We start from the raw sequence: 22235 nt of genomic DNA on the forward strand, positions 1-22235 counted from the left end.
GCCAAAAAACAAAAATGAAAACCAGCGATCTTCCCGGTGGCCAAGTTTCACCTTTATTCTTGATGGAAGAGAGGAGTGTTTCCTGGCCCTGAGTCTTCCCCCGACGGAATCTTCCGAGGCACGGCGGCCAAGGCTGTGCCAAGAAGCCTCAGGGAGGAAGGTCTCCCGCCCCAAACGGCGGCTCAGTGCAGAGTCTGTGACTTCCCAGGGAGGCTTCTCTGTGCTCTGAGATGCGACCGTCCGAGGTTTATCACAGATGCGTTGGGTTCTAAATACCATTTGGTCTTTGCTATCACAGAAGTGACTCCTCGAACAAGGCTGCGTGGATGGTGAGCAGACCGCGGCGTGCAGGGGTAGGGGCGCCCACACTCCCTGCGAGGCCTGCAGTCCGTGTGGACCGTGAGCAGACCGCGGTGTGCACGGGTCTGCACTACCTGTGAGGCCTGTGTTACGACACAGAAAAACGTCTGTGACGCTTGGAAAAAAGTAATGAAATGCTTTACGGTACAGATTCTACCCTGAACGTCATGACGACGTTCTAGATCTTCCTGTTTAACAATGGGACTAAAGGAATAACCTACGTGTTGTGCTGGCTGGTTCTTTTCTCCGAAATACCTAGCACTTTTGACAGTGAAAGCAAAGACACAAAGTGCGGGGTGGTCCTAGGTCCTGAGCAGACAGTCTACCTCACTATGGACGGGGAGTGGACCCCGTGGCCTTTGAGCCGGGGGGCCCGTGTGGTGCTGGGCTCTGTGGCAGGGGGCGGGAGAGGCGAGCATAACGTAACCAGCCCGCCATCTGGGAAGAGGGGCTGCAGGCACCCCGTGGAGAGAGGCAGGGCAGAGCCAGGCCCTGGGGAGGGGCTGCCTGGACCGCAGAGCCGGCCGGGACCAGGGAGGCACCCGTGAAGCCACCAGACGTGGGCTGTGCAGGGGGCACCTGGGCCCGCGAACCCGCCAACGGCCGTGTGCGTTTTCCTGGGCCCGGTCCCTGGCTCTCCTGATTCTCTGGGCGCAGTGAACAGTTTAAGGCTCCAGGCGGCATGGGCTCGGGAAGCAAGGTTAGTTTTAAACCGAAGTAAGGGAGAGCGGAGGGAAAGTCCCTCAGGCCCAGCACCAAACACCGCAACTGCTCAGCGGTCACCACTGACCCGCGCCGGTGCCCTGAGCTCTTTTCCCACCAGCTGGCGATCGAGGACGTGCACGATTTGAACGTCAGGTCCCAGTCCACGTTTCCGTGACTGTTCCTCTATCAGCACGAGTGGATTATTTGTTGCACTGTGTTTTAAGACACGCAGGGTCCTGTGTGGCCCCCCACGCTGGCGGTGCTGATCTCCCGGCTGCTTGTCCCTCCTCAGGCACTCGAGCTCCCGGGGCCCCGAGACGGCCCCTGCGACTTCAGGGTGCGGCCCCCGTCCGCTCTGCACGAGGCTCTGACCGCAGCGTCAGGCATGTTCCCCGTGGCTGCTCTGCCAGCATGGAGCCGAGAAGCTTCCGCGAGCCCCCTCTCAGGCCCTCCACACCCCCCACCTGCCCGCCCCCAGCTGCCCTGGCCCCAGCAGGGGGGCCCTCCTCTCCCGTCTGCCCGCCCCCCTCACTGGCTGCCCTGCGGCTCTCGTGGTCTCTCGCTGTGTGCTGTCCGGAGGCCCAGCCCGGGAGCCGGCACTTACTGTAATCGAGGCTGTAGAAGGCAACGCCGGTCCCGGGGTAGAAGGACCCTCTCTCCGTCACGGAGAAGCACTGCATCTTGGAGTTCGCTTTCACGGTCTCCTGGATGGTGGTGTCCTCACCACTCAGCCAGTTCCAGCCCCTCATGCAGCCATCCAGACGGGGGTTCATCTGGGAAGACACAGAAGTCCGGTGGCTTCCCGGCACCACAGAGGCTCCCGGATGCCATGACGAGGGCCCGCGTGGCTGGCGCCACCCGGTCAGAGGGCCGGGACGCCCTCTGGGCTCAGGTGCGGGGAAACCGGCCTCGAGATGGACAAGTCCTACTGGTGAAGACGACTTATCTGCCTAAAGGGCTCCACGCCGGACAAGAGGACTCCTCGCAGGAAGCCCAGCACCCCCAGCGGGCCCTCCTGCCACCCAAGGTAAGATGGGCGTCACGCACTGACGGCCCCTTCTGTGGTCGCGCACTCATTCCCAGAGCAGAGCTGGGCGCCCCTGGAGGATGCGAGGTGATGTGTGCACAGTGGCACCTACGGAACTCGGAGTCCGGGGGCCAACGCCATGCTACACGGTTTAGAGCAAATCGGGTCACCCCCGCCCGTATCTCTAAAATGAGAAGGTATAAACAGCAACTGTGGGAGTCCCTGGAATGGAGACTGATGCCAGAGGTCACGGCAAGACACCCCCGCCAGGGGAATCCCCCGTTTGTGTGGGAATCACGATCACAGTGTCGAGGACCTGGCCACTGACGTCCACACACTGGGTGACGGGGACATACTGACCAGGGTATGGGCTGTGGTGCAGGGGGAGTGGCTGGTACCGACCTCTCCTTACGTCCTTCTCCCCGTGGAAGTCCCAGCAGGCTTAGCAACCCAAACGTTCTTAGAAATTGTCAAAAAAGTTGACTGTTCTTTTTTAAATTAAAAAATATTTTTAATGTTCATTTATTTTTGAGAGAGAGAGAAAGAGAGAGAGAGACAGAGCGTGAGAGGCAGAGGGGCAGAGAGAGAAGGAGACACAGAATCTGAAGCAGGCTCCAGGCTCTGAGCCGTCAGCACAGAGCCCGACATGGGGCTCGAACCCACAAACTGTGAGATCGTGACCTGAGCAAAAGTTGGATGCTTAACCAGCTAAGCCATCCAGGCTCCCCTTAGCTTTTCTTTTTGTTAAAAGATAATTTCAGGGGCACCTGGGTGGCTCACTCAGGTAAGCATTCGACTTCGGCTCAGGTCATGATCTCACAGTTCGTGAGTTCGAGCCCCATGTCAGGCTCTGTGCTGACGGCTCATAGCCTGGAGCTGCTTCAGATTCTGTGTCTCCCTCTCTCTCTGCCCCTCCCCAGCTCATGCTCTGTCTCAAAAATAATTAAACATTTAAAAAAATTTAAAAAAAAAGATAATTTCATTGTGTTCTATTTTTCACACAAAATAGGCATCTTTATCATCGCTTTAGATGAAAATTCAAGCAACTCCCGCAGGGAGAGGCTGCACACAGTTGCTTGCTAACTTCTGGGAAGCCACCGCCAAAGCCCGGTGGGCGCTAACCCAGCAGATCGAGGGCTCGCCTGTCCTGGTGGGTCCCAGGCTCCGACCGGACTGATGACGGTACTTACAGGCTGGACCAGGTCTTTCTCCTTGAAGGGGATGCCCCCCACGGTCAGGTTCAGATGGTACAGCCCTCTGTCCTGCTGAAACAGATCCCCAGCCACCGCGATCTTCATCACAGCATCCTTGTTCACCTTGATGACCAGATTCCGGTCCAGCTCCTCCACAGAGATCTGAAGAAAACCAGTGCTAGAGAGGTGGGGTGCACCTTCCCATAGGAGCCCCAGCCCCAGGGGCCCCTGCACACCTCCCTGTCCCCGCGTGCCAGCGCACCCTCCCTGCAGCAGGGGTGAGGCTGCAGGCCCCCTGCGCCCCAGCCCGGGCTCCTCCCTTCAGTCCTCCTCCCCCAAGCGAAGCCCCTCGGGCCACGTCTCCTGCCCAGTCCTGGCGCCTCTCTAAGCCCCGCCAGGAGCTGCCTCCCGGGAGCAGGAACCCCTCCTGACATCACTGTTTTGATGCTTTGCTTCTCCCACCAGCAGGCCGCCCCCCAATCAATGCGGGGGGAGGGGCATGTTTCTAAATCCCAGCAGGTAATTAGGTGTCTTGCACAGACTGGATGCCATACGGGCTTGTGAATTCACATCCACTCCAGAAGTTTCCGTTCTTTCCTCCTTTCTGTACGGAGAACTTAAAGATCTCTCTCTACACCGTGTTCTCCTAACCCTCCAGAAGTCCATCAATTCCCTTTTTGGTTAAAGTAGGAAACAGGGTCAGTGTGGTCAGAAGAACATGGGGTCTGTGAGGGGGGCTGTAGGGGCAGGAGGTCAGGAGGGGGAGAACGGAGGGGCGACTGAGCCGACTCCACCTTGAGTGGCCAGGTCATGCCCTGGGCAGGGGCGGCTGTGCCAGTCACTGGTCGCTGGTCACATGCGCACCAGCTTTCTTACCTGGGCACTGCCCAGCCCACCCGGGACCCCCCACACCCCTCGACGGCAGGGGCCAGGCTGCCAGCCAGGAGCGCGTGGCTCCCCAGGCCCTGATGGAGGCTGCGTCCCTCCCTCGGGTTCCACTGTCTTGTCTGAGTTTTGCTGCCGGCGCCCCTCCTGCTGCTCCGGGGAGGAGGCAGCGGGCCTGACCTAACAGGGCGGACGGCTTAGCAAACGTCCCAGTGTCTCTGCTCAGACAGCCCCCCTCTAACTGAGCCCTTCCAGGTGCTCGTTGCTGAGACCCCCCCCTTCCTACCAGGGGTCTCTCAACTCCAGGAAGGGCTCTGCTATCAGGCCGCTCTGGGCACGGGGATGCAGGACAGGGCGGTGCTGGGACAGTCATCCCCGGGGCTCTGGGCCGTCAGGACCTGCTCCAGAGGGAGGAGCCCACGTCTCAGCACCTGGGCTTGTGCAGGAAGGGTACAGGTCCGAGGTGCTGTGGACGCTTGGGTGGGAGTCGCACCAGGCCTCAGCCCAGGGCCCCCAGCCTCAGCGCCACCGACATTTGAACCTGGACAGCTTTCTCGGGTGGGGAGTCCTGTGCGCTGCAGAGTGACAGGCAGCTCCTGGCACCCCCAGGAGCTGCTGTGACAAAATGGTCTCAGGGACATAGCCAGATGTCCGGGTGGAATGGCCCACCAAGTGTAAAGTTCCCAAGGGCGGGGCCCACACCGTGGTGTGCGGTGCTCACTGTCGGGTGCCAAAGCACACCTTCCCCAGGAGCCCCATCCGCCAGGCGGCAGTGGTGGCCACACTCACCGTCTGCCACATGCCGTGGTTGATGACAGGCCCGCTACTGGTGACACGGCCAACACCACGGTAGCGGAGCTGCAGTTCCAGCCGGCCGGCCCGCAGGCCCAGCACGATCCAGGTGCTGTCTTGACGGCCTCCAGCAAAGAAGAGAACCCCCTCAGGGTCAAAGGTCCTGAAGTCGAATTCGGCAAGCAGCCTGAGTGGCAGCGTGAGGAACAGCAGGTGACACACAGGCCGGTGGCTCACGATCTGCCACCCTGCAAGACCCAGCCCGTCGTGGGGGGGCAGGTAAGCAGGCACCCCAGGACTCTCCCCAGCGCTGGAAGCAGGCCCCGCAGTGGCGGGCATCCACGCCGACCCAAAGGCTGGGACAGGGCACCCGGCCGCCATGGCTGTGCCAGGACCGTGGGGCGCCGCCAGCCGCCTCCCACCTGGTGGGCTGCAGCCTTTTGAAGCGCAGTCTGATCACGGGTGTCCCGCTGAACATGCGGCCCAGGTACAAGGACTTCACACTTTTGGCAACATTGAAAGGCACGCAGGGCAAAATGTCCTGTGAAACGGATGTGAAGAGCATCAGATGGTACTCGCCCAGTTACACCCCTCCCAGCCACGCGGGGCCTGTCAGGTCGCAGGTCAACCTCTCCTCAGCTGCTCTGCCACCCAGGTGTGTAAGCAGGTGGCACACGGGCCTCTCCAAACCCTGAGATTCTGTTAGAGCGGGACCAGCGGGTGTGGGCGTGCACCCCCAGTCCGGAGGCTCTGACTGCACGTGCACTGCGCAGGACCGGCAGCGCGAGCTCTGGGTGCGGGCCGCGTGGTCGGCCGCAGGTAGAGAGCCGCCGCGGGGGGTTTCATGCACGGGACAGACATGCCCCCATCCCGCATCACCCCTGCCCTGGGTCACCAGCCCTTCTCACTGTGAACTGTCTTCCCGAAGTGGGCGGCTGCCCCAGGGCCCTACCTCGCAGGTGTTCATGTCCGGGGACAGCTTCAGGCCCCCACGTCCGTCACAGTGGCACGTGTATCCCCCTGGGAAGTTGACGCAGGCCTGCTCACAGCGCCCCTCCGCACACTCGTCCACATCTGCCGGCCACAAGGGAGACGGGCAAGCCTCACCTGTCTGATGACACACGCGGCGTGCTCTCGGCGGCGGAGGAGCCCACCCCCCGCCTGCGCCGGTAGTTCGTCTCGACAGATCTCAGGAGGGGTTGGAACAAGCTAGCGGTCAGCGCACAGAGCACATCCAGCTTTGAAGGGCCAGCTGCCGTCGACAGGCACCCCGGGGCTGCTTGAGGGGCCACAGGGACACCCTGCGGGCACACGGAAGGGTCTCAGAAGGTGGGAGGAGCCGCCAGGGCCCCGGGCAGGAAGACCGTTAACCGGGAACGTCCTCTCTGTGCCGTCCACGCACAGCAGCTGGAGCTGGTTGTCACACGAAATCCGGCCGCTACAGCAGCCCCAGGCACAGGGCCCGTGGCAGGTCGGAGAAGAGGCTGAGCAGCCGTGGACGCACGTGTGGACTGCATGCGCGTGTGTGTATGTGTGGGCGTGCACACACAGGCTCACGGGTAGGAGTGTGGGGTACTGTGCGTGTGTGCACGTTGTACGTGCCGAGTACGCATGGATGCACAAACGCTCGCGTGTACACAAGCACACACGGGGTACCGCGTGCGTACTCGTGCACGTGTGCGTCTGCCTGGTGCGGGTGGGCAGCTGGAAGACGTACCTCGGCAGGCCTTCTCCTGGGAGCTGAACGCGTAGCCGTCGTCACAGAGGCAGGAGTAGGAGCCGGGCAGGTTCCTGCAGTGGGCCTCCCCGCAGGCCTTTCCGTGCACACACTCGTCAACGTCTGCAGGAGAGCCGCAAGCTGGGCCCGCGCGTTTCCGAGGCACGGGCAGGTACGCGGCCCGGCCCCCAGGCCGCCGAGGCCCCCCGCCCCTCCTCCCAGCCCCCCCCTCCACAGCCCCAGGCTCGGCAAGGGCCCCGGGGGGCGTTTCCGCCCGGCGACCTGCACACCGGACAGGGCTCTGCGCAGCGCAGCACCGGAAGGCCAAGGCCTAACCCCGGGTCCGCACGGGAAACCACGCAGCACACGCCGGGTCCGCACCGGAAGCCACACGCCCCGCACCGTGGGGACCCGGCTCCCCCTGGTACGTGGGGCGTGCCGGGCGCAGCCGGGAGCGCACTGCCCGTCCTGCACCGCGCGCGCGCTCGGCCGCCCCGCATAGGATGCTCTCGGAATTTGGCCGTGAGGCCCTACGGCGACGGCAAGAAAACCGCAGGGACACCCCACGGCCTCTGCCGGCCGTCACTGCTCCACAGAAGCTCGTGACCTGGGCTGCACGGCGTGCGCAGCCCCTGCAGGGCCTGTGATGGCGGAAGGGCCGGGGGCGGGGGGCCCGGGGCCCACGGCAGCTTCGCGGCAGGGCTCACACCAGTGCTTCCCAGGCCAGCCGTCCCATGGGAAACAGCGGGCAAAGCTGCAGATCCCTCTCGCCCGGGTGGCCGCCTGCCCCCTTGCTGGCCTCTCCCACAGCGCCTCTGGCAGTACGGTGGGCGGGGCTGGGCCCGGAGACAGCCGAGCTCCAGCCTCAGGCCTCCTCCCTGCACCCCCTCCTGGACACTCTGCCTGTGGGAGATGCCACCGTCTGACGTCGGTCACAGAGCACGGTGACTGGGAGAGTGGACAGCGTGTGGCGTTGGCACCGAGCCCAGGGCACAGAGGGGCCCCGCCCAACCATACTGCGTGCGCTGCGGCCAAGAGGCCAAGGACCCAAACAGGTGCTGCTCACTCTCCCCCTGAGGGGCCCTTGGCCCACCTCCCAGCTGTGCAGGCTGGGGATCCTCCCTGCAGCCAAGGACGGATGATGGAGAGGCCTGGGGGGGCCCCTGAAGCAGGCGCAGCGACCCCACTCCCTCCTTCCCAGCATCTCGGGTTCTGACCGAGGAGGACAGGATGGAAACTCTGGGTCCTTCCACACCACAGGGACAAGGCTTCCATTCCCCACAGCCTCCCTTGCCTGCATCTGGGGGCTCCAAGGTCCCCAAAGAAATAGTGATGGCCAAGAGAGAGGAAGGTATGTGTGGGCGGGTCTCGGCAGGCACACCCCGAAACCTGGCAGCGGAGGTGGGGTGCCTGCCATCATGCTGGTCTCGGTCGCGATGAGGAGAGCACCTGGCAGCCGCTGACCCAGCAGGTGGAGCCCCGTCCCCTGTCCTGCACGACGCTCTGGAGGAAGCTAGGGTGCAGGGAGTCTCCGGGACCCCCAGAGTCCGCATACATCAAAGACTTGGGGAGTGGGTGGGAGGGAGACCCTGCCCAGGGACTTCCGAGGAAGGAAGCTAACGCAGGACATCCCCGGACGGCACTGAGAACCCCGCCCCTTGGCCTCGACAGCTACAGGTGCACCAGCCACCGCGGGGCCCTCCCCCCGGAGGCTGCTTCTCCCTCAGCACCTCCACCCTGTTCCGGGGCAAGCGAGCACTGAAAAGAAGCGTCCCAGATTCCCAGGGACCTCAGCTGGTCTGAGCGGGAGGGAGAGAGCCGCCCTTGTGAAGTGGAGCGCCCCTGTCGTGCAGTAGGCCGGCCACAGCTTGCAGGGGGCCCCAGGCCTCTGCCAGAGGGCAGCAAGGGTGGGCGTGGACAGGGGCCGCCCCGGGGCCAGAGGGGGTGGCCGCGCCCCTGCCCAGGCCCGCCCCGNNCGGCTCCGCCCCCGCCCCTCCGCCTCTTCCTGCCTCTCCCGAGCTTGCAGCCTCTGGAAGAGCAGCGGACTTGACCGCCAGCTTCAGCAATCTGACATCGGGCTGACTCTGGCAATTTGGCAACTGCACAGACAGGGGAGGAGCGCAGGGGGGCGCAGGGAGGCGAGGGAGGGGCTGGGCATGGGCGTTACCTTGGCAGGTCCTGCCGTCTGCGGAGAGCGCGTAGCCGCTGTAGCAGGCGCAGTAGAAGCTGCCGGGCTTGTTGAGGCATATTTGGTTGCAGCCCCCGTTCTGCTGGCTGCACTCATTGACATCTGGGCACAGGACAGACAGAGGCTGGGGGCACGCCGAGGTGATGCACGACCCGCTGGGCGCCTGCAGTGGCATCTGCACGCCCCTCTCCACAGGGAGAACCCGCTGGGCCGAGGGCGGTGACCTCTGGGAGTGGGCACCAGAGAAGGGCAGGGCCCCTGGGTGGCTTGGCCCAGCAGTGAAGGGGCCCTCGAGGTCACCGGGTCACAGGGGTTTTTCCTGCAGCTTCTCTGCTGACCCCCCAAAACTGCAGACAGGAAGGATGGACAAGACCCTACTCCAGGGTCCCCAGGGGTGGCCCTACATTGGCTCTTCTCCCAGTCCTGCCTGAGCCAGGCCTACACCAGCACCCACAGCTTCTCAAGTTGGACAGCGCCCCATCCTTGGAGGTGAAGGCAGGGCCTCCCCGTGCTCCCTGGAGACGTGAGGGGCCGAGGGGCATGCCTGCCCCTCCTCTCCTTCTTCCTCTGAGCCAGAGGGAGGCCAGCCAGTGAGGGGCCAGGTACCTGGGGCCAGAGGGCTCCTGGTTCGGCTGGAAGGAACACCCCCTGCATGTCCCCGGGAAGGGGTGGGGGCACAGAGAGGGCCTCACCTCTGTCACAGAGCCGCCCACCCCAGCCAGCTCTGCACTGGCAATAGAAGTTGCCCATGAGGTCTTGGCAGACTTGGGTCCCCTCCTTGTTGCAGGGGTTTGGGGTGCACTGGTCAGGCAGGTCTGTGTCAAGAGAAAGGAAGGAGAGAATGTTCAGTGGGGAGGGAGCAGCCAGGGGTCAGGCCCAGACTAGAGGCATGGACCCGAGCTCTGGGCAGGAGGATGGTCATGGAGCAGCCGGCCGGGCCCTCGTCCGTTCCAGGGAGATCTGGGTCCGCCTGTAGGGAGTGGCCACCTGCCCACTGGGCCAGGGGCTGCGGAAGAGGACCCCCGGCCTCCCAGGAAGCAGGCCCACAGACCCCTGGCTGACCCAAAGGGTCACATGAGGAACTCCCATCCCGGCCAACATCTCCACCGTCCGTGGCCAGGCACTCTGTCCACTCAGACCCCAACACACTCCCCACAGAGTTTGGCGGCCACAGGAGCACCCCCCGCACCGCCTGGCCAGATGTGGGACTGCCCAGGCCCAGGCTGCCTTGGCCCTCCCAGAGGGGTGCCAGCCAGGCTTACTTGGACTCCCCTGCTCGGGGGGCGGTCTGCCGGCCACGGCTTTCAGTCACCGAGTCAGTTTCCACTTGCTTTAGGGGCTAGTTGAGACTGTCCCGTGGAGCGCCTTCCAAGGACTCGGTGTGTGAGCAACTTCTCACAGGCCGCTGAGTGCAGCTCCAAGGCACCATCGCTGCAGGGCCCACCTGGGTGCAGGTGCCCTTCGGGAGGGGCCCCGGCCCGGAGTCTCCGGGGAATTTCCGCACCAGGGCCTGGGCCAACCTCTGCCGCACCCGGACACAACAGGCCCAGGAGATTCCCGGCCCCGCAGCCCTTGGGTGGCTCAGCTCTTGTCTTGGTTCCTCAACAAACCATGGCCAGCCTTCCCCTCCCTGGGACTCTGCCAGTCCCCGTTCCTCTCCCCTCTCCCAGCATGGACATGTGCCTCTTCCGGCCTTGGGGACAGCACCGGGCCCGTGGCTGAGGTCCAAACCCAGGACCAGGGCTGCGGGTCGGGGGAGAAGCCCAGAGTGCCCGCAGCAAACTCGCTGTCCCTCAGGCAGGTGTCCTTCAGCTGCATGGACAATTGTGACAAAACCCTGCTGCTCTGGACTGTGTCCCTGGCGGCGCTGCAGACTGTGGCCTCCAGGCCAGCCAGCTGACAAACGTTCCCAGGCCCGGGTGAAGGTCTGGCCAGGCAGGGGAGGGCAGGTGACAGTGTCACCTCTCCCAGGGCCATGTGTCCCACAGCTCTCTAATTACGTCAATCACTGTGTGTGTGTGTGTGTGTGTGTGTGTATACATATATATATATTTTTAACATTTATTTACTTTTGAAAGACAGAGACAGAGCACTAGTTGGGGAGAGGCAGAGAGCGAGGGAGGGAGACACAGAATTCGAAGCAGGCTCCAGGCTCTGAGCTACCAGCACAGAGCCTGCATGGGGCTCAAACCCACAAACCATGAAATCATGACCTGAGCTGAAGTCGGAGGCTTAACCGACAGAGCCGCCCAGGCATCCACTTCTCTTTATTTATGGAGAAGCCCGTTACACACACCAACTCCCGGGCTCTCCGGCTTCCTCTCTGCCTGAGCCAACAGGGAAAAGCCAAGAGCTCAGCTGCCCTTCCTGCTGGGGGGCTGGCCAGGGGGGCACTCACCACCGTTTATCACTTCTTTCTTTTTTTTTTTTTAAATTTTTTTAATGTTTTTTATTTATTTCTAGGAGAGAGAGAGAGACAGCATGNTCACTTCTTTCTTGAAATGACTGACATTCCCAGCCCAACGCCAGGTTTGGGGACAGCGGTGAATTCTGCCTCACCGGCCCGGGACTCGAGTGGCCCCCAGCCCATCTGGGCCTCCCATCGGCCCTCGTTGGCAGGACCTGAGACCCCGCTGTGGTGTGTCCCTGTGTCCCATGCAGGTCTGTGACCTTGTCACCGGGGCCCCACTTCGGCGTCTGGCAGCGGGTCGCTCCTGTGGCCCCTGCCACGCTCACTGTCAAGTGTTGACCAAAGACAGGATCCCCGAATGCTTTGTGACACTTGCACAGTTGTTTTTGGCAGGGAAGGTAAGTGCCTTCTACCCGTAAGCAAGTAGGAATTGGGTCCAGGAATGAGGAAACGGGGCCGGGAACAGCATGTCCACAGCCCCCGGGAGCCGGCAGGTTGGCCCTGCACACCCCATGCCGCCTGCGGGGGAGGGTGCAGGAGGGCCAGGGAGGCCAGGGCCCAGCGCCAGCCCCAGAGATGGCAGAGAGAGCAGGCGGGGTCGTGTGCGGGGGCCTGGGCCGCCTGCTCACAGCACAAGCCCAGAGGGGCCCCTGAGGGACGGAGGGCGGGGAGATGGTGTGCGTCTCCACTTGACGTATTTGGTTCAAGATTCAGTTATTTCAGAAGTACACATTTGATATGAGGGCTGGCTAACTCTGGAGTTGCCTAGAATGCTAAACCCCCTTTAATAAAAATGCCTCAGGGCTCCACACTCAAGGGTGGAGACGGGTTCCCACATGACCCCCAGCGCAGCTGCATGTGCTGCCCCGTCGGGAAGTTCGTCCCCAGGACAGAAGGAAGGAGGGAGGGTCCGACACTCGGCAGAGGCCCGGCAAATGCCTGCAGAATCTAGGGAGCATGCCTGAGAGCACAGGTGAGGGGAAGCCTCCGCGGGCACCCAGAGCACCCACCTCCTCGAGTGGCCAGAGCTGCTGAGGATGTGGGGTTCACCCCGCCCCCGCGCAGCCGGGCTGCTCTGAGCAGACACGTGAAGTTCCCTCTACAGGGTGCCTTCCTCTGCTGCTTTGCCTCCCCATTCTCCAAATGTGAAGGTAATAACAAGTTACAAGCTGGAGGACATGTGTCCAGTGCAGGCCCCACTGTGCCCAAAGGGCACATCACACACGGTGGGCACATCGAGGTTTGTGAGTGGAAGGCGGAGACGTCAGTGGCAAGAAAGCCCCAGGCCCGGGGTGCAGCGGGGCTGGACGTGGGCACCTGGCAAACTGAGAGGTGGGCTCTTGGAGGATGTTGCTTTGATTTTAACAATAACAGACAGTCAAGCACTCGGCTATGCCACCTCGCGACCACCAAATAAGCTGGCTGTCGGGAGAGAACCATGAAAACAGCTGCAAGCTGCCTGAACTGTGTGGCAGGTGCTGAGGCCTGCAGGCGCCACTCTGGGGATGCGTGGGGTGGGGGATGGGGGGTGGGCAGGGCACGTGTCCTTCCCGAGGGACAGGCCTCGGGTCCTTGTCCCCAGCTGTCTTCATGCACACCCCAGGAAGGGTGCACTGCATTTGCAGGGCGCCTCAGACTTTGGAAAATTAAGGGCAGATGGCATGTAGTCATGCACCCATGGAGGGCGATGTACTTGACCCAGGCGCACAGGCCAGAGGGACTGGGCGTGGGGGGCGTATAGCCTGCCGCCACTGCATGCGATCTGGCCTCCGGTGCCAGCTCAGGACTCCCCCTTCCTACCTCCCCCCAGCCGCCAGCAGAGCACGGAGTCTCAAGCCCATTCAGAATGCATCTTTGCTGTTCAAACAATTCAAGTCCCTTGAAGGCCACGAAATCTCACATGTGGCACAACATGGCCCAGGACTCAGTGACTTTAAATAAACGCAGTTGGGTGCTGCTCTCTGGAAAACCCTGACCTTCACACTGTGTCAGGAGGCATGAATAACTAGGTAACTTTATAATCTCCAGAAAAGGACAATCTAAAACCCAGAAATTAAAACATCTATGGGGGCAACTAGGGGTTTCAGTCGGCTGAGCGTCCAACTTTGGCTCAGGTCACGATCTCGCCGCTCCCGAGTTCAAGCCTCGGGAGGGGCTCTGTGCTGACAGCTCAGAGCCTGGAAACTGCCTCGGATTCTGTGTCTCCCTCTCTCTCTGCCCCTTCCCTACTCACACGCTGTCTCTTTCAAAAATAAAAATAAACATTAAAAAAAGAAAGCAATCTAATCAATTTGGAGACACAATTTAAAAAATTGGTTTAGCACATTGACAATAAGAAGAATTGCTAAAAACAAAAAGCCAAAATGACATGAAGCTAAAACTGCAATGAACCCCTCTCTCCAATCTGCTAAGGCCCCAGTGAAGTCATCAGCCCTTGGAGAGGCTGAGGTCATGGGCTGACCCCAGGGAGGCTGAGGTCACAGACTGACCCCTGAAAGGCCAAGGTCATGGGCTAACCCCAGGGATCTGGGGTCACGGGCTGACCCTAGGAGGCCAAGGTCACGGGTTGACCCCCTGGAGGCCAAGGTCATAGGCTGACCCTAGGAGGCTGAGGTCATGGCTAACCCCCGGGAGGTGGCTGACCCCTGGGAGTCCGAGGTCAAAGGCTGATCCTTGGGAGGTGGCCGACTCCCGGGAGGCTGAGGTCACGGGCTGACCCCTGGGAGGCTAAAGTCACGGGCTGACCCCTGGGAGGCCGAGGTCACAGGCTGACCCCAGCAAGGCTGAGCGAGGGGGCTTGCTCCCGGTTGCCCATGATGCATGGGCATGGGTTTTGGCCACCCTAACAGGCGCTTCTGCCCAAAATGACAAGTCTCAGTCTGCTCTGCACCTGCTATTGTGAGGTTGCCCTAGGGTCAGAGGGGAGTGGGGGCCACACAGCCTTGCCACCCTCCCCTCCCCTTCCTGAGTTAAATCAATCATTTCTTGTACTCCTTGGGACGGGGGCTTGCGCCTGTTACAAGGCCAGGCAAGAGAGGCAAGGCCCTTGGCCGGCACACAGACAGGTGGGTGGCCAGACGCAGCAGCACCACACACCAGGCCGTGAGCAGCTCCGAGTCCTCCCCTGCCTTCTGGGCTCCCCGGGGAACGGCAGCCTGGCATCAGGAGCAGGAAGAGCCCTGCTCTGCATCAGGGGCTGTGCGCCCAGAGCCTGGCTCCCAGCACACACAGTCAACACACATGGACGCCTGGCTTAGGGGCAACCAGCCAGCTTGCCCCGCGAGCCACTCAGAGCCGAGCCAGGCCCAGCGTCCGTTCAGCGGAGGTGGCCACAGCGTCCCTCACCCGGCGAGAAGTCAGTTTTACTGTATGCTCACTTACATAACGTTAATAAGAATACAAAAGATGCACGATGAGCTGAGGATAAATTAGTGTAAACGGCTAACACATAAAGCTCAGCTTGATGCAGTGAGAAAAACATAAATAGCAAGACTGGGCATCACTCTTTGCTGTTTATACCGTAAGACACCAGAAGTTAAAAACCTGTGTCAGCTCAGCAGAGACAAGCGGATGGGCCCCTGCTCGTGCCTGCTGGCTGCTCTGTAATCAGAGCCCACAAGCATCGGAACGAGAAACGACAGTGGGCCTGGTATTGCGGCCCCACCTGGGGACTCTGACCTACAGACCCCGTCAGATGTGAGCGAGATCTGTTTGTACTAATAAGAAACGGGAAACAGCCTAGAAGCCCCCAGTTCATGGTGAATGCTACCTACCCAAGCCAGTGTTGCCGTGAATGTGTGTGTGTGTGTGTGTGTGTGCGCGCACGCGCGCACGCTGAGCTGCATATGGGGCAGAGGTCAGCACGCCCGTGTGGTAAGCTAGCATTTGTGCAAAACAGAGAGACTGTGCATATGTGGTTATGGGCCCCAGAATATTCTCAGAACTGGTAACTGTGGCCTCCGGGAGCCTAACTGGTTGACCAGGGCACACAGCCAGGGACAACACACCTGCTCCTCACACCTGGGAAAGGCTGAGACCTCACACTGCATGCACTGCTTGCTTATTTAAAAACACCGAACGTCGTTTGCTTCAAAGGGAAAGTTCAGTGGAAAAGGAGCAGAGCTCAGGCCAGGGCTGCAGCTCCTTAAGATAATGGGACTCATCAAGGTCCCCTGAAAACCACAGCAAAGCCTGAAGTTACCCAAACCCGTCTGGCTTTGAGGGAGACAGGAATGAAGCAGACTTACTCTGTACGCAGGCAACGAAAGCTGGGCTCTTGGTGTACGGAGATCCATGTTTAGTAATGCAGTCTGCAAGAGAGATGGAAAGCACGTCATTCACGTCCCAGGAGACGGACAGACCTCATGGGAGACGGGACAGACCCCAGGTCATGGGAGACAGGACAGACCTCGGGTCCTGGAAGACAGGACAGACCTCAGAACTAGTCTGTTGTCTCTGAGACACGCTGGAAAAGATTATTCAAGTTTCCCAGGTGCTCCAGCAATAATACAGTTAAGCTTTTGTTATCACAAATCATTTCAACAGTGGCAAACGAGGAAACGCCTCCACCAGAAAGGCAGAACCCTGTGTCCAAAGGTCTGTCTGCAGCCTCTCCCTCTGCAATGGCACCCAAGGATCGGCAGTAACATTCAGTGAGTTTTCTGACCACGGTCGGAGAGGGAAGCCTCAAATTCAAGTTGGTCTCCAACGGAACCCCCGTCGGACCCTTAATTTGAAAGTCATGATTCGAGTGTCCCCGTCCCCCAGCCATCTGGCAGGCCAGTGTTCACGCGGGAGCTGGTGGAGGTGACTAGACACTGGAACTTGTGCAGAACAGCTGTTGGGCAAGTTCTGGTCCTTCAGTAGGCTCCTGGTGCTTTGTCACACCCTAGGACCGGGGCCCGGGCAACCCGGAGGGCCCCCGGGGCCAGCTGGTCACCCTCCACCCCTGGAAACAGACCCCTAGGACTCAGGAGCGAGGCCTGTGGAGGCCGACAGGGAGCCTGGATGTGGGCAGGTTCCTGGGCTTCTCGGGGCCAACTAGGGTCCATGTGCTTGTCGCCAGGTACAGACCCAGAGAAGTATGTGCTAAGAGGATGTAAGGCCAACAGAAAATTTACCAAAATTAAAAAGGAAGACCCTGGAATAGATCTCTATCATTGTATGTGATATACATCTTAAAAAACCTTAAAGCCACATTAATTAAAGGACTGGTTCTTGGAGAAGTCCGGGCCTCTTTCTGACGGTCCAGGATAGACTTGGCTTTCATGTGTCTTCCTATTTTCTGTCCCAAGTGCACTGGGGAGCTTTCCAGGGGCCACTGTGCCCAGTGACACCCCTGCTCGGTGGCCAGGAGCACCTGCCTGTACGTTGCTCTTGTTCAGATCAAATGAAAATATTTTTTACTGTGCTCAGTTCTGATTAAGAACATGGCAAATATCAACTACAGTAGCTCACATGAACAAAAGCTCCCTGGCGTTTTCAATAGTTTCAGGAGTGCAGCCACCCTGAGGCCACAAAGTCCGAGACTCACTGATCTTCCACATTCCCCAACAGCAAGCTAGTGGAGTCAGAGCAGAGAAGCGGTTTGCAAACAATGGCACTGGACTGAGGCTGACACGGTCATTGTGGCGTGAAAGACACGAGCAGGCGCTGCGCCCGCGTGCGCTGAGAGTCCTGAGCTCACCGTGTGATTAAAGCAACCTCCGCTCCAGGAGAAGCTGCACAGCTGTCTCTGACAGGTGACACATGTCCCCCTCTGTTCCTTTACGACAACTACAGAAGCAGTGACGTGAACTTACCTAAGTATCTTGGATAAAAATAGTCCTGCGGAAAAAGAAAAAGAAGGGGCAACAGTTTACTGGCATGGTCCGCGCTCCCCACCCAGGGCGCACAGCAGCTGGCGCGGGGGGGCTCGCTTCCTCCCAGGGGCCGCAGACAGGCACTTGCGGAGGCAGGTGCGTGGGGAGGGCGGGGAATTCTCCACAGCTGGCTCAGTGACAGCAGGGCAGAACCACCCAGAAAGCCACTTTCCACCTCGAAGACCATGGCGTGAGGAAGGAAGTGGGAGGGTGCGGCCTGGGCCTCAGCAGAATGAGGTCCGCAACACCGCTGACGCGCCGGGGCCTTCTGTAAGCAGCAGTGATGTCATTTAAGGAAGTTGGTCTAGACCCTCGCTGGCGCGGGGCCCCTCCTAGAGGCGTGCAGACCCCACAGGGCCACCCGCACAGGGCGCTGATTTGCATTCACTGCTTTTGTAAAAGCAACTGGTGCTGGGTGAGGTGTGCAGGGTGTGTGCAGGGTGTGAGCGAGGGTCTTTCCATCCATGAATACAAATCAAGAGGTCTGCACCGAACACACCGTCTGCCAAATACCAGGACCACCTGCCCTGTCTTAGCAGCAGAGAGCAGCTGGGACTGTCCCCAGCGCCTTGGCCCCGCCCATCCACTGTCATCTCCCACTGGGGGTCGATCACGGAGTGGCTTGACCCTAGATGCCCCCTTGATGGGACCAAGTTACCAGGCGGCGGCAGCCACCGATGCGGGGTGTCCCCTGCAGGTTCTGTGATGGAGTCCTTCCATCCGACCCTCACAACCACTCCAATGTCTTTCCAGTTAGCCCCGTTATCAGAGAGGGGGAGAGCGAGGCTCACGATGGGTTGTGGTGTTTGGCCAAGGGTTAGGAAGCCAGGTTGGGCTCCCGACAGCACGCTGTGACCCAAAACCACGTGGACAGGAGCTGGCGTGTCATTGGCAGTGACAGGCTGCCCACACGTTAGCTGGCCTTACGCCCTGGGCTGGCACCTCACCTCCCCTTTCCTCGATGTTTACATCACAGCCTGTTTACAGAACTTTGCTAAGACGCCCTTCAGAAAGTCACGTTCTGATAAAGACGTGGCCTAGAAAGTTCTTAACTCCTTTAAAAGAAAAGAAATGGTCAGAGCAAGTTTGTTATTTCAGCTTGTGTGACGGTTGTGAAGGTGACATGTAGGCAGGTGTGACAGAGGTCAGGTCTGACGGGCAGAGCCACACAGCCTGGGTGGGGACACCCTTCCCCACCAGCATCCAGAGGCCCCTGACAGCCTGGTTTCACTTCTCTGTGCTGCTTTTAGTCATGGACTGGCAACTCCCAAACAGGAAAGGCCAGCGAGACCAGGCGTGCTCTGATGAAGCCCCCGGAGCTCAGGGCAAGCAGGCAGTGACATCTGCCAGGTTACGAGGGACAGCAAAGGCCACAGACTTTGTCACACAGGGAAGGGCTCGGGCTCTGAAGGAAAATATTTAGGATGCATGATGTGTCCACTCAGGAAACCGAGAATCAGACTATGAAGGGATTGGAGACCAGAGGGTCTGGGAGCAGAGTGCCTGATTGTCACAAACCGTGGCATTGCCACAGGAAAGCTGTTCTGTATGTTTCCAGAAAGCTGTATTATGTTTTCCAAAACCATGACTGTTGCTAGTTCTGTGTCATGGTTTAATAGTGATTGTTGGAGCGCCTGGGTGGCTCAGTCGGTTAAGCATCCGACTTCGGCTCAGGTCATGATCTCACGGTCCGTGGGTTTGAACCCCGGATCGGGCTGTGCTGACAGCTGGGAGCCTGGACCCTGCTTTGGATTCTGTGTCTCCCTCTCTCTCTGCCCCTGCCATGCTCGCTCTCTGTCTCTGTCTCTCAAAATAAAAACATTAAAAATTTGTTTAAAAAAATAGTGATTGTGTTGTTGTGGGAAGGCCTCACTGACCGAAGAGCCACGCACCCCTCCCTCCAGTTAACCACACCTGTGGGAAGGTGGTTTCTGAAACCACTGGACCTTAAGCTGGTGACCATTTATCCTAATTTGGGTGCTTGGTTTATTCGGCCAGGGTGGGCAGGGTGCTAATTTGGCTGGTAATCTAGGGCAGAGATGATTAACTCCGAGTAACAGCAAAGCTGAGACAGATACACTTAAAACCGCTCACTGTGCACTCTCCCAAGAGAAAGAGCCATTTCTAATGTCCTTCAGTGTACTGACCAAAGAGGAAGACCTATGGAAATCCATGAAAGAAGGTCACGGAACACAGAACACAGAGCTGGCCCCACCGGCACCACGAGTTGGCCACACATAAACTGTGGCCTGAGGCTCAGGAGCTGGGTGGACTCCCCTGGGCATCACCCCACAGGGATCCACGGAGCAGAGGCCACAGTGCAGATGGCCAAATTCAGAACCGGGGATCAGCTGCCTACAAGCTCACCCTCCTTCTTTTCGGCCACACAGGAGCAAGGCTAGCATGGGGCGCGTGCGGGCCGACCTGGTCAGGGGCAGGGAGTGGGCAGGCCAGCCGGCAGGGCGCCAGGACCGCCCAGGCTGGAAATGAGCCCATTTGTCATCTGGCAATCATTTTTCTCAGGAGTTTGCTTCTGCTTTACTTAAACAGTAAAGATAGAAACAAGTTTGCAAAACTGCAGGCCACTAAACTGTGAGCTGAAGATCCCAGAGAGGAAGGTGTATGCCCAATACATGGCCTGGTTCTGACTACCCCTCAGAAGGCCCTCAGGAGCCATTGCTAAACAGGTGAATGAATGATAGATGAATGGAAGAATGAGTGAATGGATGGGTGGGTGGGTGGGAGGATGGAAGAGAGGGTGGATGGATGCACGACAGATGGATAGATGGATTGGAGGATGGATGGATGGAAGAGTGGATGGATGGATGGATGGATGGATGGATGACGGACGGATGGATGGATAGATGGATGGATGGATGGATGACGGATGGATGGATGGATGGATGGACAACAGATGGATAGATGGATTGGAGGATGGATGGATGGAAGAGTGGATGGATGGATGGATGGATGGATGGATGGATGACGGATGGATGGATGGGTCAAAGGAAAAATGCATGGAGGGGTAGGTGTATGAATGAATGAACAGGCAAACATAGAGTCCTACAATTTTCACTGAGTTGGACAATAACTCAATTGAATTGTTGGTTTTATTTATAACGTAGCTAAGCACATTGGGAGAAATATCTAAATCAGTGCTTTAAGCTTGTCTCTTCCAAACTCAGAAGTATCAGTATTGTTTCCTCAAGCTTACCAACTGCCAATACATTTTAAAACTTAGATCCTTAGATTAACTGCCATTTGCCAAGCTTTTCTTCTGCCATCCATTCCAAGGACCCTAATCTCTGAAGAGGCGATGAGACATGGTGCATGTAAGATTCAACAACTGAGTTGTCACTACTACTAGGAGGCACTGCTCATGAGCGTAGTGGCCGTGTGTGGAGCGCACGCCCCACCTGAGGGGGAGCACCTGGTTCCAGGAGGCTCCGCGTGCTGGTCTCGGCCAAGAGCCCACTGGCAGCACGTCCTCACCGGAGCGGAGTCGGTGCTCCAACCAACCCAGGCTTCCCTCAGACGCCATTCTCCCGTGCCCTGTTCCCCGCATGTTCATAAACACACGAAGTTGTGCCCAACGACCTTCAAGGCCTGAACCCAACAACAGACTTGGTCCACTTTCATCTAATGTGACGCCTAGCAATGTGCTCTGAAACCACAGGACAGTGCATCCGTGAGACGACCTCTTCCGTCTCGGCACCTTAACGATACTGTCACCCTCTGGCCCCTTCACTAAGAAGGGCACACTGGAGAGGACAGCTGGTGAAACCTTTGAGAATTCCCATTTATAGACAGGACCCTCCAGCAGCCTCTGCCCTGCGCTGACCACCGAGACCCCGGCCTGCCACACAAGGTCTGTGGCAAAAGTCAAGGGCAACAGGGAGCTGCCCGCCCTCCCAGGGGGCGAGGTCACCTGTAGGCTGTCTACCTGCCACTCACCCCCCCCCCCCCCCCCCNCCTGCCCAGCCCAGCCTGCTGAAACGCCATCCCGGGCACTCCTTCCCTGGGGCCTTCTCTGAGGCTCGGTGGGGCTTCTACCAAACTCCACACTCTGAGAGCAAATCTGCCTTCCGAAATGGTCAAAAACCACACAAGCCCAGTCGGTCAAAATGTACATTATTAAGGCAGAAACACCACCTGAGCTCACAGTGTGAACTGAGCACAGTCACCCTCACGTGGCTTATAAACAAGGACCACATGCAGCTGGGAAGGTTCTAGAACTTGGCGACGGGCAGCTCATACATACCTTTGCATCTGAACCACTTTAACTCTCTGAGTTCCTCACAAGCAGCGCTGTCCCTGCAGGGACGGGGTGAAGCAGGGGACCCGGACAGCCCTGATGTCGCTGTCACCTTCAGCGCGACTGCCCTCAGCCCCTGCCCATGACGCGTGCGCGGGCTCACGGGAGACTCACGGCCAGCAGGGCTGAGGACAACGTGCTCACGGGTGTGGACACTGCTTTGCAAACACATCAACATGGAATTCCCGGCACTTTTATCGAGTTTACACAGCACAGCAGGAGGCGCACATCACAGTGTAACAAACCGCAGTTACTTTTCAAACAGTCAGTTGAGAATTTCTTACTTCCTTTAATAAATAACTGCCTGAAATTTTGTTTCCAAAAATCCTTACACTATTAGGCAAAGCAGGCCGTGACTCCTGTGTCACAGTAAGTGCTTATTTACGTGATATAAACACAAGGTGCCTTCCTGAGAAACGGTCCACAGTATTGACTAATCCTTCAGCCTTAATGCTGTCTTCTTAGCAAACTTGACTTCTAAGGGAAAACTGTCCAAGTCACATCAACTAAGCCTCGTCCTTAATGAGGCTTTTGCCTTCTGGCAGCTGGAGGAACTCACAGCTACGGCCTCACTGCACCCACGGCGCCCGGAGAGATTCCCCTCCGGCGGGCACCACTCGGGCTGCAGGACCCAGGCCAGCATCACTCAGTCTGTGCGTGTTTTCTAGGTGTGGTTCACACAAAATCCTTCTTTCCTGTCTTCTTCCCAAATTCATCTCCTCTAAGATTCTCCAAACCAAGTGCCCGTTTAAGCACTCCGTGAGACCGAAGGAAACATGGAC

At 59.1% G+C, this 22235-nt stretch overlaps 1 protein-coding gene across 1 annotated transcript in view; it reads right to left on the reverse strand.

The window, feature by feature from the left end:
* The window catches only part of GAS6 (growth arrest specific 6), a 33704-nt gene that overhangs the window by 5453 nt on the left and 6016 nt on the right, over window positions 1–22235 (reverse strand). Inside the window, exons 2-11 of the mRNA XM_077753944.1 lie at window positions 17079–17103; window positions 15525–15587; window positions 9560–9682; window positions 8847–8969; window positions 6680–6802; window positions 5915–6036; window positions 5385–5503; window positions 4960–5149; window positions 3283–3447; window positions 1670–1838 (exon numbers count right to left, since the gene is read on the reverse strand). Coding sequence (XP_077610070.1) covers window positions 1670–1838; window positions 3283–3447; window positions 4960–5149; window positions 5385–5503; window positions 5915–6036; window positions 6680–6802; window positions 8847–8969; window positions 9560–9682; window positions 15525–15587; window positions 17079–17103 — 1222 coding nt within the window. The remainder of the gene's footprint in view (window positions 1–1669; window positions 1839–3282; window positions 3448–4959; window positions 5150–5384; window positions 5504–5914; window positions 6037–6679; window positions 6803–8846; window positions 8970–9559; window positions 9683–15524; window positions 15588–17078; window positions 17104–22235) is intronic.

This window comes from Crocuta crocuta, unplaced genomic scaffold (assembly GCF_008692635.1).
Source record: "Crocuta crocuta isolate KB4526 unplaced genomic scaffold, BGI_CrCroc_1.0 scaffold31, whole genome shotgun sequence".
Classification (NCBI taxonomy): Eukaryota; Metazoa; Chordata; class Mammalia; order Carnivora; family Hyaenidae; genus Crocuta; species Crocuta crocuta.